Raw genomic sequence first — 26,981 nt, 5'->3', positions numbered from 1 at the left:
AAATTGCATCGTTTCTCTTAAATACACTGTCATACAGTTTTATATAAAAAAATTCAGCTGGTAGTTTGCTCCAAGCATCTAGGACTTCTGCGACTTTGGCTGTCTCACTTGCTTCTGTCTGTCCAAGTAATCCCGTCAGCCTTGATGATGTTGAGATCAGGACTCTGTGGAGGCCGTACCATCTGAAGGCATATAAAATATCTAAGGTGTGAAGACTTTTGCACAGTATTGTAATTGGACGGCATGGGCTCACTGGTCTGGAAGAGCGTGTTACTGTGCGCTGTATTTCAAAATAAAATCAAAACAGATGGGGGCATCTAGGAGAATAATTCTTAGGTTTCATTACAGCCCACAGCCTTTCCATTCAAAGTTGCAAACCAGGAGATATTAAATGCTTATTTATAATTATACAGTCATGCAGTGATAGAATAATCTTGTTATTTACTGAACACCCTAATTATAAGGAAGCTGAAGCAAAGAGAGAGCAAAGTCCACTTTCAGGAATGTTAAATATGTTTTCATTGCATAAACTGCAATCTAATTGTATATCTGTCAAGCTTTACAAAGAAGATAATAAGTTATCTCAACTGAAGAGAAAATAATTCTCAAAGATCATGCAGAAAGCCTCCTATTCCTAAAGCATACATAAACATTAAGAAGAACAAACGTGTAGGTTATGTAATAGGTTGTTTAGAAGACATAGGGCATGTTGGCCTTCATCAGTTCATGAGTTCAAGAGCCATGAGGTAATGTTGCAGCTCTATAAAGCCCTGTTTAGATCACACTCAGAATATTGTGTTCAGTTCTGACCAATTTATTATAGGAAGCATGTGGAAGCTTGAGAGAGGATGCAGGGGAAATTTGCCAGGACCCTGCTGAATTACAGAGTCTGTCTTATGAGGATAGATTGAGCAAGCTGTTTTCTCTTTGGAGCGAAAGAGGATGAGAGGTGATTTGATAGAGATGTACTAGATGATAAAAGGCAATGACTGAGTGGAGAGCAACAGACTTTTTCCCGGGTGGAAATGGCTAATATGAAGGGACATAATTTTAACGTGATTGGAGGTAAGTATAGGGGGAGTTATCAGAGGTAAGTTTTTTTACACAGAGACTGGTGGGTGCATAGAACATGCTGCCAAGGGTGGTGATAGAGGCAGATACCATAGGAACATTTAAGGAACACTTGGGCACATGGATAAAAGAAAAATGGAGGGAAAATAATACTCCTACCTCACTATGAGTAAAGATCATATGACATATGAGCAGAATTAGGCCATTTGGTCCATCGAGTCTGCTCCTCCATTCCATCATGACTGATTTATTATCCCTTTCAACCCCATCCCTCTAGACTGCAGTAAACATGCCATATGTGGTGAAATTATTTTTCATTTCTTTACTATTTAAAGACAAAGTGTGGACAAGCCCTTCTGGCCCAACGAGCCACACCCAGCAACCCATCTATTAACACTAGCCTAATCACAAGACAATTTATCTATTAACCAGTACGTCTTTGGACTGTGTGAAGAAACCCACATGGTCACAGGGAGAACATAAAAACTTCATACAGATGGCAGCGGAATTGAACTCTGCATTGCCCCAAACTGTAGAAGTGTCGCACTAACCACTACACTGTGGTGGTACCAAACATGGAAATGGGCCATCGATCTTGCATTGACCATATTGGAAATAATAACTCCTCCATTATAATGCCATTTTTATTCTACCACTGATGGACACAGGGAGGATGTTCAAACTCCACTGCACTGCCCAAAATTTCATGTCAGAAGTGGGATTTGAACCCACGCCTCCATTTGGAGACCAGAACACCCACTTTATTACAGAAGGACTTTATTCCTTGAGTCTGGCGCCTTAGACCACTCGGCCATCCTGACATGACTTGCTATCCAGCTCCCTCACTGAAATGGCTTCCTCTGCTAGAGAATTAGATCGTGCAGACATACCTCATGTTGTTTTTCTTACTTCCTTACGCTGTTTGCTTACTCAAATTCAGACATATTCACGTCACTGTAAAAATTCTGCATCTTCAACATCTGTCCTACAGTGACACCCCTGTTTGGACAGGGAATTGCAGCAGCAACACTGGTGTGGGATTTCTGCCGCAAATTCTTCAAAATATAACTTTGCTGGACATTCGACAAACTTATGAAGAGGCAACACCATACGTTTCTCTGAAGATTAGACCATAAAATACCAGAGCAGAATTATGCCATTTGGCCCATCAATGTCTGTTCTGCCATTCAATCATGGCTGTTTTATTATCCCCCTCAACCTCATTTTCCTGCCTTCTACTCATAACCTTTGATGTCCTGACTAATCAAGAACCTATCAACCTCTGGTTTAAATATACCCAATGACTTGGTCTCCACAGCCATCTGTGGCAATGAATTCTACAGATTTAGCACACTCTAGCTAAAGAAATTCCTCCTCATCTCTGTTGTCACCTCGTCACCTCTAAACTATGTTTAGAGCCCCGCTCTACTCACTTTACACTTATGACTGTGCGGCTGAGCACAGCTCTGCCATCTTTAAGCAACACTCACAATGCACTGGAGGAACTCAGCGGGTCGGGCAGCATCTGTGGAAACGAACAGTCAATGTTTCGGGCCGAGACCCTCTGTCAGGACTGAAGAGGGAGGGGGCAGGGGCCCTATAAAGAAGGTGGGGGGAGGGTGGGAAGGAGAAGGCTGGTACGTGCCAGATGAAAAACCAGTAAGGGGAAAGATCAAGGGGTGGGGCAGGGAAAGCAGGTGAGGCAATACTTCACGTGAGTCTGTTGGGGTCATCTATTGCATCCGGTGCTCCCGGTGCAGCCTCCTCTACATTGGTGAGACCCGACGCAGATTGGAGGACCACTTCGTCGAGCACCTCCACTCCGTCCGCCACAACAGACAGGACCTCCCGGTTGTCACCCACTTCAACTCTGCTTCACACTCCCATTCCAATATGTCCATACATGGCCTCCCCTACTGCCATGATGAGGCCAAACTCAGGTTGGAGGAGCAACACCTCATATACCGTCTGGGTAGTCTCCAGCCCCTTGGCATGAACATTGAATTCTCCAACTTCTGGTAATTCCCTCCCCCATCCTAGTTTCACTCTGCCCCCTCCTCCAGTTGCTTATCACCTCCCTCATGGTTCTGCCTCCTTCTACTACCCATTGTGTTTTCCCCTATTCCTTCTTCACCTTTCCTGCCTATCACCTCCCTGCCTCCTCTCCCACCCCTTTATCTTTCCCCTTACTGGTTTTACACCTGGAACCTACCAGCCTTCTCCTTCCCACCCTCCCCCCACCTTCTTTATAGGGCCTCTGCCCCTTCCCCCTACAGTCCTGACGAAGGGTCTCGGCCCAAAACGTTGACTGTTCATTTCTAGGGATGCTGCCCGACCTGCTGAGTTCCTCCAGCGTGTTGTACATGTTGCTTTGACCCCAGCATCTGCAGAGTATTTTGTGTCTGCCATCTTTAAGTTTGCTAATGACACCACTGCTGTAGGCCGAATCAAAGGTGGTGACCTTTGAAAATGATACCTGGATTAAATGACTTGTCATATGAAGAGCATTTGATGTCTCTGGGACTGTATTTACTGGAATTCAGAAGAATGAGGGGTGACCTCATAGAAACCTATCAAATGGTGAAAGGCCTCAATAGAGTGGATGTGGAGAGGATGTTTCCTAGGTGGGAGAGTCTAAGACCAGAGGACACAGCCTCAGAATAGACAGGAGTCCTTTTAGAACAAAGATGAGGAATTACTTTAGCCAGAAAGTGGTGAATCTGAGGAATCCTTTGTCACAGGGAGATGTGGAGGCCAAATCTTTATGTATATTTAATGCAGAGGTTGATAGATTATTAATTAGTCAGGGCATGAAGCAATACGTTGGGGGCAGGGTAGGCAGGAGATAGTGGCAGAGAGGAAAAATGGCTCAGCCATGATAAAATGGTGGAGCAGACTCAATGGGCCAAATGGTCTAATTCCACTTCTATATCTTACCGTCTTATGGTGACAAATCTGCATGTAGGAGGGAAATTAAAAATCTGGCTGAGTGGTGTCACAACAACAACTCCTTACTCAATGTCAGCAAGACCAAGGAGCTGATCATTAGTTCAGGAGCAGGAAACCAGAGGTCCATGAGCCTATCCTCTTCAGAGAATCAGAGTCAGAGGGGGTCAGCAACTTTAAATTCCTTGGTGTTATCATGTTAGAGGACCTCCCCTGGGCTCAGCACATAAGTGCAATTATGAAGAAAGCATGCAGCACCTCTACATCCTTAGGAGTTTGTGAAGATTTTGAATGACATCTAAAAATTTGACAAACTTCTATAGATGTGTTGTGGAGAGTGACTCCTATTGACTGGCTGCATCACAGTCTGGTATGGAAACACCAAAGCTTTTGAATGGAAAATCCTACAAAAATAGTGGATACAGCCTAGTCCATCACAGGTAAAGCTCTCCCACAATTGAGCACATCTACTCGGATCGTTGTTGTAGGAAAGCAGCATCCATCATCAAGGACTTCTAACATCCAGGCCATGCTCTCTTCTTGCTGCTGCCATCAGGAAAAAGGTACAGGAGCCTCAGGACTCACATCATCAGGTTCAGAAACAGTTATTAGCCCCCAACCATCAGGCTCTTGAACCAAAGTGGATAACTTCACTCAACTTCACTTGCCCATCATTGAAATGTCCTCATTTTCAAGGTCTTTTCATCTCATATTCTTGATATTTGTTGCTTATTTATTTATTTATTAATTATTCCTCATTTTGTATTTCCCCACTTTGTTGCCTTTTGCACAATTGCTGAGCATCCAAATTGGTGCGGTCTTTCATTATGTCTATCATGGATTTATTGAGTATGCCCACAAGAAAATGAATCTCAGGGTTGTATACAGTGACATACATGTACTTCGATAAAACATTTACCTTGAACTTCTAAAGGATCATCACTCTATTCTGAGGCTTTGCCCACATCCTAGAACTCCTCCCCCCACATCACCAACTATAGGAAACTCTTATCTAGGCCATTCAATATCCACCCCCCAACCCTGCTCATTCTTCTAAACTCCAGTGAGTACTAGCCTAGAGCTATCAAATGCTCCTCATATATTAACCCTTTCATTCCCTGGATCATTCTCATGAATCTCTGAACCCTCTCCACTGCCAGCACATCCTTTCTTAGTTCAGTGGGTCAAAACTTCTCACAACACTCAGTGTGTTCTTACCAGTTCCTTACAATACCTTATAAACTCAATGCCTTTTGACTCATACAGGAGAATGAGGAGGGGATAAGACAGGAGCTCCAGGCTCTAGGCTGCAGGAGACAGGTAACTGGGTGACTGTCAGAAGGGGAAGTGTACAGCCAGTGCAGAGTACACCTGTGGCCATTCCCCTCAATAATAAGTATACAACTTTAGATACAATTTGCTTTTTTGAAAGTTCCAGAGAAGATTCCAAGCTGACCTAACAATGACACAATAGCAGGACTGCTACCTGCAGGGTCGCTAACATAAAGTAAGTGGTCATCAGCATATAGGGATACACGGTGTTCCATGTCCTCTCTCCTAACACCTTGAAATAATGTAGTTGACTTAAGTGTAATAAAAAGAGACTCAATTGCAATTGCAAAGAGGAGACAATGGGCAGCCTTGGCGAGTGCTACGTGTTAATGGGAAACAGTCAGATTGAAAATAATTTGTCTGTATACACGCTACAGGCGAGTGATATAATAGCTTAACCCAGGCTCAAATATTCTGCCAAATCCAAATTTCTCTAAAACACTAAACAAGTATACCCACTGCACTCTATCAAATGCCTTCTCTGCGTCCAAGGAGATAACAACCTCCGGACTCCGAGAATCACTGGGTGAATAAACCACATCAGCCAGTCGACGGATATTAAAAAAAGAATGGCAATTTTTAATAAAACCTGTTTGATCACCTGAAATTATCTTGGGAAGGGGGCGTTCTAAACGGCACGTAAGCACTTTAGCCAAAATTTTCACATCCACATTCAAAAGTGAGATGGGGCGATATGATCCACATTGAGTCGGGTCCTTGTCCTTTTTAAGTAATGAAATAGCTGCCTGTGAAAGAGTAGGGGGTAAGGAACTGTTCTCCAAAGATTCCTGAAGCACTTCTAGAAGGACCGGTATTCGCGTATCTTTAAATTTCTTATAAAAGTCTATCGGACAACCATTAGGGCCTGGGGACTTACTACTCTGCATAGCCATAATGGCATTATTAATCTCTTCCTGCCCAAGAGCCCGATCTAAATTCTCCACCTCCTCTGGTTCAAGAGTTGGTATTTCCAAATTATCTAAAAAACGTTCCATATCTGTTATATCTGAGGGAAACTCTGAGGTGTACAGAGAGGAATACAAAGTTGCAAAGATGTTATTAATCTCCTTTGGATTGCTTGTCAAGTTTTGGTGCGTGTCTCTTATCTGGGGAATAAGTCATTATACAGCTTGACGCTTCAACTGATGAGCCATAAACTGGCTCGCTTTGTCACCATATTCATAACAGAGGCCACGTGTCTTAAGAATTAATTGTTCTGATGGGTTTGTAGAGAGAAGATTAAACTTCGCTTGCAAATCAGCCCAGCTTTTATATAATTCCGCAGTGGGTGCCTCAGAGTATTGCCTGTCCAGGTCCAAAATAGATTGCAGCAACACTTGCATTTCCTTCCTACGTTCTTTATTGGCATGTGAAGTATAAGATATTACTTGACCCCTCAACTAAGCTTTTAAAGTTTCCCAAAGTAAAGAATACAATACCGACTCAGTTTTGTTAGTCTCGAAGAATGTGTCAATGTTAGCCGATATATAACTGTAAAATTTCTCATTGGAAAGCAAAAGGGGGTTAATTCTCCACAGAGGCTGTTCTCTAATGTTTAAAGGAAAACATAGGTCCAGTTTCACGGGCGAGTGATCATATATAACTATAGCAGTGTATTCAATTTGTCTAATCATTGGTATTAAGGAGCTATCTATAAAGAAATAGTCTAGCCTGGAACAGGAGTGGTGAACATGAGAAAAGGAAGAGAATTGCTTAACTCATGGATTCAAAAATCTCCAAGGATCCATATAACCATTTTGTTGCATAAACATCAAGAAGGCCTTTGCCATACCAGAAAATGTTCCCCTAGGGCTAGACCTATCAAGCAGTGGGTCAATAGCACAGTTCAAATCTCCTGAAAAGATTAGCTGGTGTGTATTCAGGTTAGGTATAAACGACAAAACCTTATTTGCAAAGTGGACGTCATCCCAATTAGGGGCATAAACATTTACCAAAATAACAGGTATCTGAAAGTGAGATCCAGAGACTATAATAAAGTGACTATTAGGGTCACTGATACATCAGATGGTGTGAACTGCATTCTTTTGGTGATTAATATTGCCACCCCCCTGAACCTACTATTAAATCTGGAATGAAAAACCTGACTAATCTATGCTTTACGAAGTCTATTATGGTCTTCCGCTCTTAAACTTGTCTCTTGTAGGAATAGTATATCTGCTTTTAATTGTTTCAGACGAGAGAAAACTTTAGCTCTTTTAACAGGACCATTCAGCCCCTTTACATTCCAAGAAATAAACCTCACAGGGTGGCCTCCATCAGCATCGCCCATGTTAGCCATATGAAGACACACAGGGCCTACAATCCAAAACAGTGCGAGGGTGCACGCTGCACACAATAACGCACAATGAAAACAAAGTCTGGCCAATCCGTAACACACAAAAGAATAAACTGCCATGGTAATCCCCCAAAACACTCCCGCCACCCCTTTACACAAACAGCAAAAAAACCCAATTAACCCCGGAAACCTAGACCTGCCTCCCCAACTGAGAAGGATTGCAGGCATTACCAAACAAAAAACTTCCAAAGTGTTCCCCATACAACCAAACTTTCAATCTAATCTAGGGTGGCTCCCCTGCTTAAAATTTATACCATCACTTATTCTACCTTTTATATATATATTAAAGATAACACAGGTTAACCAAAGCATTAAAAAACTAGGAAACTAAACGCCAGAGATACAAATCCCAAATATTTACATTTTGCTGGTTGAAAGTTTTCATTAATCAGATTCTGCGGCATAGCAGTTTGACCCGATCGCGTTCCACAAATTAAACTGGAAAAAATGAACAAAGAAGTGGATTGCGAAAATTAACAGTTTGCCTCAGCAGGAGGCCCCTTCAATGCTGCATGAATAACCTAAAAGAAAGTAATTGCTCTTCCCGTTCTTATTCTCCCCAGCGCAAATGGAAAAACGCTTTGGCCGCCTCTGGTGTGTCGAAATAATGCTTTTTACCTTCATGCATGACCCGGAGCCGGGCAGGATACAAGAGGCCGAACCTGACCCCTTTCCCGTAAAGCAGGGATTTCACCTTCTTGAAAGCTGCTCGTTTTCTCCTCAGCTCCGCACTAAAATCTTCATGAAAAAACACGCGGTGTCCGCGGAAATACAGCTCCTGCTTCCGTCTATTGATGACGCGTTGCTTATCTTGAAAGTAGTGAAAGAGAACCAGGAACATTCTTGGTCTCGTTTGCTTGGCTCCAGAGACACCGGATGGTTTAAGCCCAACTCGGTGAGCACGAGAGGCCTTGGGAAGAAATTTGTCCCCAGCACTATGTAAAAAAACTCGGTCATAAATCTAACAGGGTCCAAACCTTACAAGTTTTCAGGAATGCCGACCACTCTCAAATTGGATCTCCGCGACCGATTTTCGAGGTCACCTAGCTTTCCCTTCAGAAATGCGGCGTCGGCGCTCACTAGTCGGTCACTGTAATCATTCGGGCCGTCTTCAACCTCACGAATGCATTCGTCGTGCAACTCATAATAAGACATAATTTGTTCCATGTTCCATTCACTGGTGATAAAGCACCTTCAAGTTCTCTTTTCAGAGCAGAATGCACCGCTCGTGTCATGTCAGTAAGAAGCACTAAACGAAGCCTCTCCAGGTTATCGGGCAGCGCAGGTCTGGGTCCAGGTCCAGCAGCGTGCAACGGCGCCATTACTGTAACATCAGCCTTCTTGCTCGAGGCTTCGCTATCTTTTTCCCCAGTTTTACTTCGAAGGTACATTGTATTTGCCATTTCAGTGTCCAGCAACGTCCCGGGTTGTTCACAATGTTAAATATTAAGATATCTCGAACATACGGCAAAGATAAACAGGTAGATTTTCAATAAAAATCGGGAGCCACACTCATACGCACCCACTCACTCCATGCTCAACCCGGAAGTCAACTTTAGATACAATTGAAGGGTATGACCTACCATGGGGAGCCACAGTGACCGAGTTTGGTGCGATGGCTCAGAAGAGAAGAGAGGTGAAGAGGACTACCGCGTTGATAGGAGATTCCTTAGTTAGAGGAATAGAGACGAGGTTCTGTGGACACCAGAGACATCCAGACGATATGTTGACTCCCTGGTGCCAGGATTAGGGATGTCTCAGATTGTGTCCATGGCATTCTCAAGGGCAAGAGTGAGCAGCCAGAAGTCTTAGTACATACTGGCACCAATGGCACAGGTAGACAGGGTGAGGAGGTCCTGAAGAGAGATTTTGGGGAGCTGGGTAGAAAGCTGAGAAACAGGAACTCCAGCGCATAATCTCTGGATTGCTGCATGTAGAACATACAATAGTACAGCAGAGTACAGGCCCTTCGGCCCACAATGTTGTGCCGACCCTCAAACCCTGCCTCCCATATAAGCTCCCACCTTAGATTCCTCCTACCTGTCTAGTAGTCTCTTAAACTTCACTAGTGTATCTGCCTCCACCACTGACTCGGGCAGTGCATTCCACGCACCAACCACTCTCTGAGTAAAAAACCTTCCTCTAATATCCCCCTTGAACTTCCCACCTCTTACCTTAAAGCCATGTCCTCTTGTATTGAGCAGTGGTGCCCTGGGGAAGAGGCGCTGGCTATCCACTCTATCTATTCCTCTTATTTTCTTGTACACCTCTATTATGTCTCCTCTCATTCTCCTTCTCTCCAAAGAGTAAAGCCCTAGCTCCCTTAATCTCTGATCATAATGCATACTTTCTAAACCAGGCAGCATCCTGGTAAATCTCCTCTGTACCCTTTCCAATGCTTCCACATCCTTCCTATAGTGAGGTGACCAGAACTAGACACAGTACTCCAAGTGTGGCCTAACCAGAGTTTTATAGAGCTGCATCATTACATCACGACTCTTAAACTCTATCCCTCGACTTATGAAAGCTAACATCCCATAAACTTTCTTAACTACCCTATTCACCTGTGAGGCAACTTTCAGGGATCTGCGGACATGTACCCTGAGATCCCTCTGCTCCTCCACACTACCAAGTACCCTGCCATTTACTTTGTACTCTGCCTTGGAGTTTCTCCTTCCAAAGTGTACCACCTCACACTTCTCTGGGTTGAACTCCATCTGCTACTTCTCAGCCCACTTCTGCATCCTATCAATGTCTCTCTGCAATCTTTGACAATCCTCTACACTATCTACAACACCACCAACCTTTGTGTCGTCTGCAAACTTGCCAACCCACCCTTCTACCCCCACATCCAGGTCGTTAATAAAAATCACGAAAAGTGGAGGTCCCAGAACAGATCCTTGTGGGACACCACTAGTCACAATCCTCCAATCTGAATGTACTCCCTCCACCACCACTCTCTGCCTTCTGCAGGCAAGCCAATTCTGAATCCACCTGGCCAAACTTCCCTGGATCTCATGCCTTCTAACTTTCTGAATAAGCCTATCATGTGGAACCTTGTCAAATGCCTGACTAAAATCCATATAGATCACATCCACTGCACTACCCTCATCTACATGCCTGGTCACCTCCTCAAAGAACTCTATCAGGCTTGTTAGACACGATCTGCCCTTCACAAAGCCATGCTGACTGTCCCTGAACAGACCATGATTCTCTAAATGCCTATAGATCCTATCTCTAAGAATCTTTTCCAACAGCTTTCCCACCACAGTGGTAAGGCTCACTGGTCTATAATTACCCGGACTATCCCTACTACCTTTTTTGAACAAGGGAACAACATTCGCCTCCCTCCAATCCTCTGGTACCATTCCCGAGGACATAAAGATCCTAGCCAGAGGCTCAGCAATCTCTTCTCTCGCCTCGTGGAGCAACCTGGGGAATATTCCGTCAGGCCCCGCGGACTTACCTGTCCTAATGTATTTTAACAACTCCAACACCTCCTCTCCCTTAATATCAACATGCTCCAGAACATCAACCTCACTCATATTGTCCTCACCATCATCAAGTTCCCTCTCATTGGTGAATACCGAAGAGAAGTATTCATTGAGGACCTCGCTCACTTCCAGCCTCCAGGCACATCTTCCCACCTTTATTTCTAATCGGTCCTACCTTCACTTCTGTCATCCTTTTTTTATTCACATAATTGAAGAATGCCTTGGGGTTTTTCTTTACCCTACTCACCAAGGCCTTCTCATGCCCCTTTCTTGCTCTTCTCAGCCCCTTCTTAAGCTCCTTTCTTGCTTCCCTATATTCCTCAATAGACCTATCTGATCCTTGCTTCCTAAACCTCACGTATGCTGCCTTCTTCCTCCTGACTAGATTTTCCACCTCACTTGTCACCCATGGTTCCTTCACCCTACCATTCTTTAGCTTCCTCACCGGGACAAATTTATCCCTTACATCCTGCAAGAGATCTCTAAACATCGACCACATGTCCATAGTACATTTCCCTGCAAAAACATCATCCCAATTCACACCCGCAAGTTCTAGCCTTATAGCCTCATAATTTGCCTTTCCCCAATTAAAAATTTTCCTGTCCTCTTTGATTCCATCCTTTTCCATGATAATTATAAAGGCCAGGGAGCAGTGGTCACTGTCACCCAGATGCTCACCCACTGAGAGATCTGTGACCTGACCCGGTTCATTACCAAGTACTAGGTCTAGTATGGCATTCCCCCTGGTTGGCCTGTCCACATACTGTGACAGGAATCCATCCTGGACACACTTAACAAATTCTGCCCCATCTAAACCCTTGGAATGAATCAGGTGCCAATCAATATTAGGGAAGTTAAAGTCACCCATGATAACAACCCTGTTATTTTTGCACCTTTCCAAAATCTGCCTCCCAATCTGCTCCTCTGTATCTCTGCTGCTACCAGGGGGCCTATAGAATACCCCCAGTAGAGTAACTGTGCCACGTGCCAGTGAGGGTAAGAAAAGGATGATTTGGCAGGTGAATGTGTGGCTGAGGAACTGGTGCAGAGGGGCAGGGGTTCAGATCTATGGATCATTCAGATCTCTTCTGGGGAAGGTACCTGTATAAAAGCAGCAGGTTACACTGGAATCCAAGGGGGTCCAATATCATTGCGGGCAGGTTGGCTGGAGTTGTTCGGGTGGGTTTAAGCTAATTTGGCAATGGATGAGAACCGGGGTGATAGTGCTGAAGATAAGATAGTTGTTTTACAAAAGAGGCAATGTGTAGTGAGACTCATAGCAAGGAGAAGCTGATGATAGGGCAAAATTGCAGTCAACAGGATGAGATCCAATGTAAAAGGCAGACAAAATCGAAAAGGGTGAATACGGGACTGAAGGTGTTATATTTGAATGTGCACAGTATACAGAAAAAGGTAGATGAACTTGTAGCAGTTACAGATTGGCATGTATGATGTTGGAAGCATCACTGAATCGTGACTGAAAGAAGATGATACCTCGGAGATGATTCTGGCAGGTAAAGTTGAGGAAAATCCCAAGTGGTTCTGGAAGTCCTCCATTGATCAGGGTCAACCACGGATGTTGGTCCCAGCTGTCTATGTCAGGGGTCACTGACCTCTTTTGCACCGCGGACCGGCTTAATATTGACAATATTCTTGCGGACCGGCTGACGGGGCGGGGGGGGGGGGGCGGTGTTAATCACGACCAGAATACAGGTGATAAGTCAACTATAAATCACTTATAAGTGGCTAATACACTCAACTTTGTTTCTAAAAGGGTTTATCTAATAAATTTAATATTAAACACACAGCGCATATTTTCCTCCCATGAATATAGTGATAAGTCAATTATAAGTCACTTATAAGTCAATAGCATCATAACATTTTAAGCAGCGCACATCAAAGTTGCTGGTGAATGCAGCAGGCCAGGCAGCATCTCTAGGAAGAGGTACAGTCAACATTTCGGGCCGAGACCCTTCCTCAGGACTAACTGAAAGAAAAGCTAGTAAGAGATTTGAAAGTGGGTAGACTGGCATTCAGGAGCAACCTCTTTGACTCGGGTAGTGAAATCAGCCAGCCGTCCAGTCATAGCTGCAGCCCCGTCTGTGCATATTCCAAAACAGAATGACCAGTCCAGTTTGCCTGACATGTAGTCATTCAAAAACTTGAATAGTTCTGCCCTAGTTGTGTTAGTGCACACAATATATCCTCATGCACATCGTCTTGAAATATATATGGCACATAAACCAGCAGTATCGCCTTGTTGTCGACATCGGTAGACTCGTCGACCTGAATAGCATACCATGGTGACTCGTTAAGCCGTTCCAACAGCTGTGCTTCGATGTCCTCCGCTCCACACACGCAGCTGATGAATCCAAAGCAAAGAGGAGACCAATACAGTTTGACACCTATAGCATCGCAGGAATTGCCAATCTGCATTGAACTCAGCTGCCTTAGGACTCCAGCTCCAGATTTTTTCTCCAGGTTCATTCCCAAAGACTTCCCCATAACTAGGTGTAGCCTCAAGGCAGTGTAAGTTTGAGGTCACAGTTTTCCTTCTCCCAGATGAGCAGCCAACAATGGCTGACGAGCCCCATCTGCCCGAAGTGATTGGTTTCAAGGCACCAGTAACCTTTTTCCTGTCAGTAGAAATGGTTCCACCAGGATTAGTAACTAAGCCACATGTGAACGCCAGGAGCTGGATTTTGATTGTCGGAGGCTATTTGAGACACACACTGTTGGGTGCATTTAATTAGTAGTGAGAGTTCATCCCCAGTACCATGCGTGTCCATAACAACCATAAGGAACCAAGTGGTTCTAGAGTTCTATTAAAAATAAAAGGATGGATAGGGACAGAGTAGGTTCCTTTGAAGATCAGCAGGACCACCTATATCTTGAGCCACAGAGGAGCGGTGGAATTTTTAATGAAAATTTTTCCTTGTTGTTTACTAAGGAGAAAATCAAGATTGTCCTAGGTAAGAGCAACATCTGGTCTGAAATATGGATAAGAAGAAGAAATGCTGTTCTTGCTTGGATTTGGTGCAGAAAATGCAGTCTCTATAATGGAGAAATCAAATGAAGACTGAGAGTGTAATGCATCCAGCCCTTTAAGGCTGGTTCTACTGATCTACCTCTCCTCCATTTTTCTGCACTATCCCCATATCCTTTGATTTCCCTAATGTTGAGAATCTTTTTATTTTAAATTAACTCAAGTCTAAATCACCAAGGCCACTGAACTGGAGCATTCCATAAAGCTCAATGTAAATTTATTATCAAAGTACATATATGACACCATATACAACCATGATATTCATTTTCCTGTGGGAAATCTCAGCAAATCTATATAACAGCAACTGTAACAAGATCAATCAGAGTACAGGAGACAACAAACTGTGCAAATAAAAATATAAATAAATAGCAATAAATAACAAGAACATGAGATCAAATCCGTAAAGTGAGACCATTGGTTGTTGGAAACATCTCAATGATGGGACATGAGTGTAGTTAGAAACATAGAAAACCTACAACACAGTACAGGCCCTTCGGCCCACAATGCTGTGCCGAACATGTACTTATTTCAGAAATTACCTAGGATTACCCATAGCCCTCAACTCCATGTACTTATCCAGGAGTCTCTTACAAGACCCTATCGTATCTGCCTCCACCGGCAGCCCAATCCACGCACTCATCACGCTCTGCATAAAAAACCTGCCCCTCACATTATCCCCTTTTGTTCAAGAGCCTGACGGTTGAGGGGTAATAATTGTTCTTGAACCTGGTGGTGCGAGTTCTGAGGCTCCTGTACCTCCTTCCTGGTGACAGCAGTGAGAAAAGAGCATGACCTAGGTGGTGGGGATCTCTAATGATGGATGCTGCTTTCCTGCAAGTTTCATGCAGATGCGCTCCATGGCTGGGAGGGCTTTAGCCGTGGTGTACTGGGCCCAATCTCCCCTTTGTAGGATTTCACATTCAGAGGCATTGCTGTTTCCATACCAGGCCACGATTCACCCAGTCTGTGCAAATAACAGGGAAAGGAGAGATTAAGAATAGCGATTAGCTTTATTTGTCACATGTACAATGAAATATTGAAACATTAGTGAAATGTGCCGTTTGTGTCAATGATCAATATAGTCTGACGAGGTGCCGAGGGCAATCCATAAATGTTGCCAGTCTTCCGGCTCCGACGTTGCATGCCCACAACTTACCCATAGCGTCCTTGGAATGTGGGAGCAAACTCACATGGTCACGGGGAAAACATACAAACTCCTTACAAACGGTGGCAGGAATTGACCCCCATCTTACAGCTGCCTCTCTATAACGTTATGCTAACCACTGCGCTACTGAGCCATAATACACTGTCCGACCTGCTGAGTTCCTCCAGCATTTTGTGTGTTGCTCAGGATTTCTAGCATCTGCAGAATCTCTTGTGTCTCCAATTTGCACTACTGTTGTTTATTTTGTGGTGAGTTATGCATAATTTGAGGTGCATGGGATGTCCAGGGAGGGTTAGCACCTCTGGTGAAGGGGCTTGTCATGTCCATTCTGGGGTAGCTCTCTCACCTTTGGGTCCCCACCAGACATTCAGCTCTCACCTGTGGCTCCAAGTAGCAGTTTACATGTGACAGCAGCCACAGCCCTGTATACTGCTTCATCAGGCAGGCTAAAGCACATGAGGGTAACTGGCAGCCTCATACCCCAGTGAGATAGGGACATTCCTGTCCCAGCACGTGAAGTCGGCTCCAACATACTGGGCGGATGAGATCTACAGTGAAATCTAACGACCAGGAAGGCAGTTCTGTAATGCTCTGTGTAAAGCAAAGGGAAAGATAAGGCACAGAAGATTTCATGGGCATCTTTTGAAATCAAGGAAGACCCCAGTTTGTGATGCTTGTTCGTACCATTGGACCTGGACTTCTGAGGATGAGAGAGTGGATCTGGCCCAGTGCAATGGCTCTTCCACTTTAAACTCTCCCACACAGATTTTCTGTCATCGCAGGACATGACGGAAAACCACTATGTATAATTTGATTTATGCTTGAAGTGTATTTTGCTGCTCCTGCATAAAACTACAGTACATTTCATGCCATTTGTACCCTGGGTGTGTATGCCCATGACAATAAACTTGAACATGTTACCTCGTGTGAGAAAATGAAGAAGAAAGGATCACTGCTTAAAAATAAGGGAGAGCAGAGATTTTTTTTAGTGGCACACAAGTATCTAGTGTGAAAATATTCAAATAGTCTGCTTCAGAGGTAAAGAGACAAAGGAGAGAATGATGGAGAGAGGAAGAGAGGTATTGTTGATAAGTAAGTGGGTGAAAAGTTCTTCTGTCAGCTGGAAATGTGGAGTAGTGGTTACAGCCAGCAATGATCTTTGTCTAATGACAGAATAAGCTGGAGTTTAAGTGGCCACCCCTTCTCCTAATACATTTGCTTGTGCTGATGGAAGTAGGTACTTGTGTAAAAAGATTTAGCAGGATAAATCTGATTGATATTCTGTGGCATATCAATTTCATTAAAACCCATGTTTTGAAACTGACTGGGAAAAACTAAGTCAGAGGTTAAATAAATACACTTTGTACTTGTTTATGAACACGTTTGCATTCAAACTACAAAGGTCAAACTAATGAAGCTGACTTCCCCAGACTGTCATGTGGATTAACACAGTAATTAGGTGAGAGGTCAGCCACTGCAATTTTCAACAGTGTACATACATTTTATTAGTTGGCAAAGAATAGAAATCTCTGCAAATAACTGAGAACTATGGAGATAAAGGACATGTGGCTCTTCATCAGCCGATTTTGTTCACCTATCTCAACACTCAAGAGAAAGTTTATTTGCTGCCTGGAATTGGGTTATTATTGTCAGATGCTACATACAGTCTTGCATGACCTGTTCGATGTGTGCAAGAGGCATAGATCAAGTTTATTTATTTTATTTAGTGACAGTGCAGAAAAGGCTTTTCTGGCCCAACAAGCCACAGCACCCAGCAATCTTCTGATTTAATCTCAGCCTAATCACGGACAATTCACAATGACCAATTAACAGACTAACCAGTACGTCTTTGGACTGTGAGCACCTGGAGGAAACCCACCCAGTCACAGGGAGAGCGTACAAATTTCCTATAGACAGCATCAGAATTGAACTCCGAACTCCAAAGGCCCAAGCTGTAATACCATCACACTAACTGCCACGCTACCATGGCACCCTGGCAGATTTACAATGTTTGCACGTTTATGCTTTTCATTTTTAGCCTCATGTTTCATTGCATGGCCTCAGACTTGTTTTCCAGCACTGATTCCATCAGTAAAGTTCATTTTGAACTCAGATTGCGCAGTGGGCTAGTCATCACTGACCATTTGCAGAGATCGGCACACCTACCCTCTTTAAAGTTCCCTTTCCCTACTAATCAATGCCCCGTCAAGGCATAGACAACTTTAACTAAAAGAACAGCTGATACTTGACACATGGCCCAGGTTGCCTTCCCCTCTCCTAAAGTTTGTATTTAAAATGTGAGAGCTAGCTAACAATAAAGGATGTCAGTTCTTCCCTTCCCCCTTCGGATTTCGGAACAGCCCATAAACTGATCCTTATGTTTTGGCACTATTGATTTATTTTGTAATTTTTAACTGCACCGCTCCCGAAAAAAACAAAAGTCACGCCCTATGAGTCACTGATAGTAAGCCTCAGTGTGATCTAGTTAACTGAAGAAAGTGAACACACTTGTCCCATCGCCAGAATTGACTTAAATCACCTCGGGCTCCACACGGCCCGATCATATAAGGAAAATGACCACGTTCACTTGGGCATGGATTCTAACCTCAAGCACTTCCCCATTTCAGTATGAATCCATTTCTTCATCGAGAAGCATTGACTCGGCTTCTCTCAGGTAACGATCCACATTTAAAAAGTTCCTCACCAGACCTTGACCTACCTATCCACCGCCCGCGACCAAAACCTCCACCCGCTGAACAGTGAGCATGCGCAGAAAAGGCGCCAGTAAGCGCCCACCCCTTTTGGCCGCTTTCTATTGGTTATTTTCTATGTCAATCAACACTTCCACCCAACTCTCAATCAAAACAGCTGCGCAGGCGAGTAAACGCCTCATCTATTGGTTGGTGTGGGTGTCAAGCAACAAGCGATCGTTCTCCGTTGGCGGGTAGTCATTTCAACAAGTTGGAACTTTCGTCAAAAAACGTTTACGTAAAAATCAACTGAGTTAATCATTAATTGTCTTCAAAAATATGCATTGCATTTTCTAAATCTGTTTTTGTACTGTAATGATTTATTTACGGTCGTGAAACACAAGCGAATTGAATGTGCTGCCTGGAGTGAAAGACTTGCTGTGAAGACTGAGCTGGAAGTCGCAGTAAGATGTCTCTGCTGAGAGGTGTGTCAGTCTCTCTAAATGTCTTCTCTAAACCTCTAACTACTTGTTCGGTGTCGAATAAGCAAAATAACCCACTCTTTAATCTACAAGATAGTAGCCTGGACAACATTTGACAGGGCTGAGTTAGCACTGGGTGTAAGCCTTGAACTTTGAACTGCCCTGTTCTCCATTAGGTGCGCAGGGTGAGCACATTGGAATTAAAATCTAACCAATTTGTTGTTTAGCGACAGCAATTCAGTGCAAACATAAAATTTACTTTCAGTTCCAAAACCTAAGGAATAAGGTAAAATCGGTTCATGGACCGCTCGGAAATTTGACGCAGTTCCAAAGTATTTATTATCCGTGTGTTTATTACGAGAAATTTCTTTTATGTGTGGCGGCAGCTCTTCGCAAAATCATAAAATTTGCAAAATAAATAAATAGTGAAAAAAGAACACCACAACTTATCCTCATTTCTCTATATTTACTGCTAATCATTTATTTTCTTTTATATTGCCCGGTTTGTTGTCTTTTGCACATTGATTGTCCACTCTGTTGAGTGCAGTTTTTTTTTTATTGATTCTATTATGGTTATTGGATTTATTCAGTATATCTGCAAGAAAACGAATCTCAGGGTTGTATTTGGTGACATATATGTACTTTGATAATAAAGTTACTTTGAACTTTTATAAAAGAAATAACGGGGATTTAAAGTCTGCAGAGATTGTGATGCTTTTGACAGTTTGCCCATGGTTGGGTATTAGGAGTCACGTCTGAAACGTTTGAAGGTGGTGCGGTTGGACAGAGTGACTCACTGAAAGGCGGAGGATGGCACTGCATAGTCACGAGAGAAGGTATTAAGCAAAGCAAGAGTAGTCGGCAAGGACGCGTGCAAGAGGGGCTTTGCAAAGTAAATAGGACTTCGTAAAACAACTATGTTGGAAAGAGACCAATCTGCCCGTCAAGTTATTTATCAGATTAATTGGGAATCTGAAATATAAAAATCAAAAATCTGTATATACTGAATAGAGCAGTTAGTGATTCAGAATCGGGCTTAATGTCACTGGCATATGTCTTGTGGCAACAGTACATTACAATCGACAACTAAGAAGTTATAAGTATCAATAGGAAATGTATTTTAAATTGTTAAATTAAGTATTGCAAAAAGAGAGCAAAACAAAAAGAAAAAAATGTGAGGTAGTGTACATGGATTTATTGTCTATTCAGAAATCTGATGGCAGAGGGGAAGAAACTGTTCCTGAAATGTTGAGTGTGTGTCTTCAGGCTCCTGTACCTCCTTCCTGGTGGTAGCGATGAGACGAGGGCATGTCCTGGGTGGTGGGGGCCCTTAATGATGGTGCTGCTTTTTTTTTTGAGGCATTGCCTTGAAGGTGTCCTTGATGTGGGGGAGGCTAGTGCCCATGATGGAGCTGGCTGTGATTGCTTTTTCCAATCCTGTGCAGTTGCCCTTCCATTCCAGAAAGGTTGCAGCCAGTTAGAATGTTCTCCACAGTACATCTGTAGTAATGTGTGTCTGGGGAGAGAAAGAAAAGCAATTTAATTTGTTCCTCTGTTTCAGCTTGGTCTATGCTCCATAAATATTTCTGGAAGAATTCAATGCTCCTAGAAACTTCTGTTTACAATCTCACTTTTCCAAACTCTGGTTTTTTGATTTTAAATCGGGAAGTTCTGAAAATTACCATGTGAAGCAGTATTTGTGGACAGGGGAAAATAATGTTTCTGTTTTATGTACAGAAGAGCAAATTAATTCCCTTTCTTTCACACATAGTCCTACAGGATATTTCTTCAATCAGTTTCACTACCGCCCTGTCCTGAACCAGCTGTAGTACAAAAAAAAACACAGAAATCCACACATTATTTCCAGTTCATTTACAAACCTGAGAGAATCTGCAGATGCTGGAAATCCAAGCAATACACACGGAATGCTGGAGGAACTCAGCAGGTCAGGCAGCATCTATGGAAAAGAGTACTTTTTTTTTTCTATAGCTGCTGTCTGGCCTGCTAAGTTCCTCCAGCATTTTGTGTGTTTCCCGGTTCATTTACCAATTCTTTTGATTTGTTTACACATTGGGTGCCACGGTAGCCTAGTTGTTACTGTAATGCTATTAAAGTTTCAGAGTTCAGTTTCGGCGCTATTCTGCGAGGAGTCTCTCTATGTCCTCCCTGTGGGTTTTCCCGAGGTACTCCGGTTTCCTTTCATAGACAAAGATGTACGGGGTAGGCTAATTGGTCATTGCTAATTGTCCTGTGATTAGGTTAGGGTTTGTCATGGGTTGCTGAGTGGTGTGGCGTGAAGGCCCTGCCCCGCGCTCTATCGTTAAATATAAATAAATAATTTCTTGCAACACTTTTTTCCCCACTGGAGGTGCAGGAGTCTCAGACCCCTCCCCACCTGGGACACTTCAACCATCACCTCACTTTACTTCACTGAAATGTTCCCACAATGGCCTCACTTTCAAGGACTCTTCATCTCATGTTCTCAATATTTATTGCTTACTTATTTCTTTTCTTTTTTCATTTACATTTGTTGTCTTGTGCACATTGGCTGTTTGTCTGTCCTGTTGGATACGGTCTTTCATTGATTCTGTTGTGGTTCTTGGATTTATTGAGTATGTCCACAAGAAAACAAATTTCAGGCTTGTATATGGTGACGTATTTGTACTTTGATAATATATTTACTTAGAACAAACTCCCTTTCCGATGGGAATGATCCTGAAATCTAATCTGTTTATACCTTCATGATTTTAAGCTCTGTCAGTTACCCATGCAACCGACACTCTCAGGAGAACATGTCCAGATTCCCTAGTCTTTTGCCGTGACTGAACTACCACTTTACTGAAGTTTCTGGTTAAATCTCCTCTGTACTTTCTACAAAGACATCATATCTCTTGTATTTTTGGGCCAGAACAGATTACACAATATTCTGTCCTATGTTTCTATTTATAAGTTCTCGGCAGTTTAAGAAACTCTTTTCCTTACTACTTACAATGAGCTATGTATAGATATATCCTTGTTCTTAATATTTCTTGTGCAACTTTTAAATTTGTCTTTTCTAATTTATATTGCCCCAATATTCAGGACACTTCAGTCTTCAGGACACGTTTTTTAATGTAGCATTTTCTCAATTTAATCATCAACTTAATTTCAGAAAGAAATTTTGGAAGTGTTGTTATTGTTTTTAAGGATGCCTATCGTAAACATACACTGTGTTCTCGCTATATGTTCTCAGGAAAGCGCACAACAGAAAGTGTAACTCATTTCTTAGCAAGGTTCAGTATCTCTTATCTGAAATGCTTGAGGCTAGAAGTGTTTCTGTTTTGGATTTTTTTCAGGTTTGGAATATTAAATATACTTTATTCTTCATTGTCACCAAACAATTGATACTAGAACGTACAATCATCATAGCGATATTTGATTCTGCGCTTCCCGCTCCCTGGATTACAATGATATAATTGGGAATTATAGACCAGTGAGTCTCAAATCATCGTTCAGGAAAACTGTTGGAGAAGGTTCTTGGAGACAGGATTTATGACTTAGTCCGATTAGGGATAGTCAGCAAGTCGTATTTCACAAGCCTGATTGAATCTTTTGAGGGTGTGACAAAGCACTTTGGTGAAGGTGGTGTGGTAGATGTGGTGATAATGGATTCTAGTAAGGTATTCGACAAGGTGCCCCGTAATTGGCTTGTTCAGAAAGTCAGGAGGAATGGGATTCAGGGAAATGAGGCTGCATGGATTCGAATTTGGCTTGCTGCCAACGGATGGCACAGTGTGGTTGTAGATGGAGAGTATTCTGCCTGGAGGTCGGTGACCAGTGGTGTTCCACAGGGCCCCCTACTCTTTGTGATTTTTATAGGTGACTTGGATGAGGAAGTGGAAGGTGGGTTAGTAAGTTTGCAGATGATACAAAGGTTGTTGGTGTTTTGATAGTGTTGGTTACAATAGGACATTAATAGGAAGCTGAACTGAGAAGTGGCAAATGGAGATGTGTGAAATGATAAAGTTTGGAAGATCAAACTTGAAGGCAGAATACAGAGTTAATGGCAGGATTCTTAGCAGTGTGGATGAACAGAGTGATCATGCGGTCCATGTCTATGCTGACCATGCAACTTGTTATGGTGGTTGAGAAGACATGGTGTGTTGGTGGTCTTCATTAGTCGGTGGAATCAGTTCAAGAGCTGAGAGGTAACGTTGCAGATCTATAAAACCTTGGCTAGCCCACACTTGGAATATTGTGTTCAGTTCTGGTCCCCTCATTATAAGGAGGATGTGAAAACTTTAGGTTGCATAGGAGATATATGTACAGTTAGGTGATAATATTCTTGAACTTGAACTCTAACTGCCCCTGCACAACATCCGTTAAATGGTCTTTTCTGCTCTCCTTGCTCTGTTGATAATTATCGAGTCTGTTCATATTTAAGTTTAATTATTGATGTTTGATTGCTCATAGCTATTTGCACTGTTATCTTGTAAATTGTTGGTTGCTATTGTGTTGTCTGTTATGGTATTATTCTGTGTTTTACGCTTGGCACCGAACTACAATCAATTCTGGTATGTTTCACATACTGGCAAAAAAGTGATTCTGATTCTGGAATTCAAGAGAATGTAGGGTCATAGAACATAGAACATAGAATAATACAACACAGTACAGGCCCTTCGGCCCACAATGTTGTGCCGACCCTCAAACCCTGCCTCCCATATAACCCCCCACCTTAAATTCCTCCATATACCTGTCTAGTAGTCTCTTAAATTTCACTAGTGTATCTACCTCCACCACTGACTCAGGCAGTGACTCAGGCTTATTCAATGGCTTATTCTCAAAGATCAACAACACTTCTCTCGCACCCTGACCCCCCCACCCATGCATTCATACTCATCATCCTCATTCCAACAATCAATTAATTGGGCCGTACGGGCTCTTTGGGCTAGAAGGGGGTGTTACCTTTCTGTAGCTCCTAATAAGGGACAGCACAGCGGTTAGCGTAACGTTATTACAGCGCCAGTTACGGGTTGGTTCAATTCCCTCTGCTATCTGTCATGTTCTCCCCGTGACCGCATGGGTTTCCTCCAGATGCTCCTCGTTCCTCCCACAGTCCAAAGATGCACTGGCTAGTAGATGAATTGGTCACGTGGTATAATTGGCTGGTAGACGAATTGGTCACGTGGTATAATTGGCTGGTAGACGAATTGGTCACGTGGTATAATTGGCACCGGCACATTGAGCCGTAAGGGCCTGTTACGCTGCTGTATCTCTAACTAAAGTGAACACAGAACATGGAAGAGTACAGCACAGAAACGGTCTCTTTGACCCACAATGTTGTGCCGAACCAATGAAATTAGTGAAAAAAAGTCAGCTAATCTCTTCTACCTACACAATGTACATATCCTTTCATTTCCCACACATTCATGTCTCTCTATCATGTCATAATCGTCTCTGAAAAGTCTCTCATGTTTCTGCCTCTACCACCAGCCCAGGCAGAGCATTCTAGGAACCCACCACTGTGTGAAAAAACTTGCCCCTCACATCTCCTCTGGACTTACCCCCTCACCTTAAATGCATGCCCTCTGATATTAGACATTCCAACCCTTGGAAAAATATTGCCTGTCTATCTATGCCTCTCATAGTCTTATAATGATAATACAAGATAATATAAATAATCGTTCAATGCAGGTTGGCACTTCCATTGTACCCTGGACAAAAGACTATCTGACTGAAAGACCACAGTTTGTGGCTTCAGAGCTGTGTGTCAGACATGGCTTTTAGCAGCACTGGAACCCCACAGGGGACTGTATTGGCTTCCTTTCTGTTTACCCTGTATATCTTGGACATTTGATACAACCATGAGTCATGTCATCTGCAGAAATTCTCTGATGACTCAGCAATAGTTGGGTTTATTAAGGGAGGACAGGAGGCTGAAAGCAGGGCCCTGGTGGAGGACCTTGTCAAATGGTGCAAGCTGAATCATCTGCATCTCAACATCAGTAAGACGAAAGAGATGGTGATGGACTTTAGGAAGAGTAAGCAACACACAAAAGTACTGGAGGAACTCAGCAGGCCAGGCAGCTTCTATGGAAAAAGTAGTCGACATTTCAGGCTAAGACCCTTTAAGTCTGGATTGCTCCCTGTTACTATTGATGGTGAGGACATGGATGTGGTGAGGACCTACAAGTACCTGACGGTGCACGTGGATAACAGAGTTGAGTGCAGCACCAACACAGAGGCAGTGTCGCCTCTACTTCTGGAGGAGACTGAGGGCCCTTGGAGTATGCAGACCTCTCCTTCACATGTTCTACCAGTCTGTTGTCACCAGTACAATGCTCTATGCGGTGGTTGGTGTGCTAAGGCAATGGCATCAACATGGGTAATACCTACAGTCTCAATAAACTGATTAGAAAGGCTGGCTCTGTTTTAGGAGTCAAACTGGACTGTGGTAGAACAAAGGACTCTACAAAAAATCCTGGCAATTCTGGACAATGTTTCTCACCCTCTGCATGTCACCTTGGCTGAAGAGAGGAGCACTTTTAATAATAGTCTAAGACAACTGCGTAACCCCAAAGAGTGCTATATGAGGGCATTCTTACCCTTGGCTATTAGGCTCTATAATGAATTAACCTATAGCTGGGGAAGTGATGAACTCCTCCTGTTAGACTGTTTGAGGCAACTTTTTTTTATTCTTTCTTATTTCTCTTCTAATATTTATATCTGTGCACTTGTAATGCTACTGTGACACTGTGATTACCTTTGGGATCAATAAAGTATCTATCTACAGACCTCTATCAGATCTCCCTTCAGCCTTCATCACTCCAGAGAAAACAACCCAAGTTTGTCCAACCTCTCGTTAGAGCACATTCTCTGTAATCCAGGTAATGTCCAGGTAAACTCTCCTGCACCCTCTCCAAAGCCTCAAAATCCTTTCTATAATGAAATTAAATTCCCTAGCTGTCCTTGATGGATCTGAAACTGTTAAGACAGTATCTCAATATTGCTAATCCAGTAACCAAGCCACAGAACTATCACACTCAATGTGGATAAGGGAGCTTATCACTCCCATACTAGCTACTCTGCATTGGCTCCTTATTTCTTACAGAATTGATTTTAACATTCTCTTACTTGTTTTTAAAGCTCTTAATGGGCTGACACTGAAGTACATCACAGAATCACTTCTGTTTTATACCCCTGCTCGAGCTCATTGGTCTTATGTTGGTCTCTTCAACTTAAACAATCCCCCTCAAAAGATAATTGTCAGGTCAGCTTTTTTGAACTATGCTCCTAAACTGTGGAATTCAATAATGGTGGTGGTGGAGGCATCCGTTAGTCTCGCGAGACTATGGATCTGCGCCTGGAAAGTCTTCACTCTCCAGGGTGCAGGCCTGGGCAAGGTTGTATGGAAGACCGGCAGTTGCCCATGCTGCAAGTCTCCCCTTTCCATGACACTGATGTTGTCCAAGGGAAGGGCAAGGGCTGATACAGCTTGGCACCAGTGTTGTCGCAGGAGTTGCCAGAACGAGGTTGAAGGCAACGTCGGACTGCCTTAGGGACCCCAGCTCCGGATTTGTCCTCGGTTTATTCCCGAAGCCTTTCCCATGAGTGGGTATGGCCGCAAGGCAGCGGAGGTTTGAGATCAGAGTTTTCCCTCTCTTAGATGGACTGCCTTCCCAGGCTGATGAGCTCTATGTACCCAGAATTCAATACGTAAAACTATAAGGGATACAGACTCAGTTGATAGTTTAAACACCAGCTCAAAAACTGTTTACTTTACAAGTTTATCTTCATGTTTGTACTTTATCCTTTTGTAAAGCACCCTGAACTACACTGCCTGTGCTCTATAAATGTTGTTATTATTTATAACAGCACATATTCCTGTGTTGAGTTTCTCATCTGCACATGAGAACATGAGTTCCATCAGTTGTTAGTCTATTTATGATTAATTCCCAACACCATCAACTGTTTGTTGATCCACTCTGCTCTGGCAGATGAACTTTAGTGCTCATCTTTCAAATCTCTCCATGACCTTGTCTTCTGGGTAGTGTAGTGGTTAGCGCCAGTGAACACTGATTCCTGCTGCTGCCTGCAAAGAGTTTGTACACTTTCTCTGTGATTGCATGGGTTTTCTCTGGGTGCTCTGGTTTCCTCCAACATACGGGTGGGGTTAGGGTAAATTGTGGTCATGCTAGGTTAGCATTGGAAGCGTGACAACACTTGCGGGCTGCCCACGGTGACCCTCGGAGAATTGATTTGATGCAAACAATGCATTTCACTGTACATTTCAACACACACATGACAAATCAAGCTAATCTTTCTCTCTTTTTTTACTAAAACTCTCCAAATCGCTACACTCCTTTGATTCCTGCCTCTTGCTTCTTTGACAACGCTATTAGTTTGCTGTCTTAAAATTT

The 26,981-nt window shown here is 43.1% G+C and overlaps 1 protein-coding gene, 1 long non-coding RNA gene and 2 other non-coding genes across 4 annotated transcripts in view; 1 reads left to right on the top strand and 3 right to left on the bottom strand.

Moving 5' to 3' along the window:
• LOC134343841 (uncharacterized) overlaps positions 1-8,466 on the bottom strand; it is an 81,806-nt gene extending 73,340 nt beyond the window's left edge. The window contains exon 1 of the long non-coding RNA XR_010017328.1: positions 8,324-8,466. This is a non-coding gene — a long non-coding RNA (uncharacterized LOC134343841). The remainder of the gene's footprint in view (positions 1-8,323) is intronic.
• On the bottom strand, positions 1,779-1,892 carry trnal-caa (transfer RNA leucine (anticodon CAA)). The gene is made up of 2 exons: positions 1,855-1,892; positions 1,779-1,824 (listed from the first exon to the last, which is right to left on the bottom strand). It is a non-coding gene; the product is annotated as a tRNA-Leu (tRNA).
• An 8,999-nt stretch (positions 8,467-17,465) lies between the features above and the next one.
• LOC134344636 (small Cajal body-specific RNA 18) lies at positions 17,466-17,553 on the bottom strand. Its single transcript, XR_010017482.1, has one exon. It is a non-coding gene; the product is annotated as a small Cajal body-specific RNA 18 (non-coding RNA).
• A 751-nt stretch (positions 17,554-18,304) lies between these two features.
• The window catches only part of acaa2 (acetyl-CoA acyltransferase 2), a 52,695-nt gene continuing 44,018 nt past the window's right edge, over positions 18,305-26,981 (top strand). Inside the window, exon 1 of the mRNA XM_063042609.1 lies at positions 18,305-18,585. Coding sequence (XP_062898679.1) covers positions 18,570-18,585 — 16 coding nt within the window. The 5' untranslated portion in view covers positions 18,305-18,569. The remainder of the gene's footprint in view (positions 18,586-26,981) is intronic.

Source organism: Mobula hypostoma, chromosome 3 (assembly GCF_963921235.1).
Source record: "Mobula hypostoma chromosome 3, sMobHyp1.1, whole genome shotgun sequence".
Classification (NCBI taxonomy): Eukaryota; Metazoa; Chordata; class Chondrichthyes; order Myliobatiformes; family Myliobatidae; genus Mobula; species Mobula hypostoma.
This window is presented reverse-complemented; position numbering and strand designations above follow the sequence as displayed.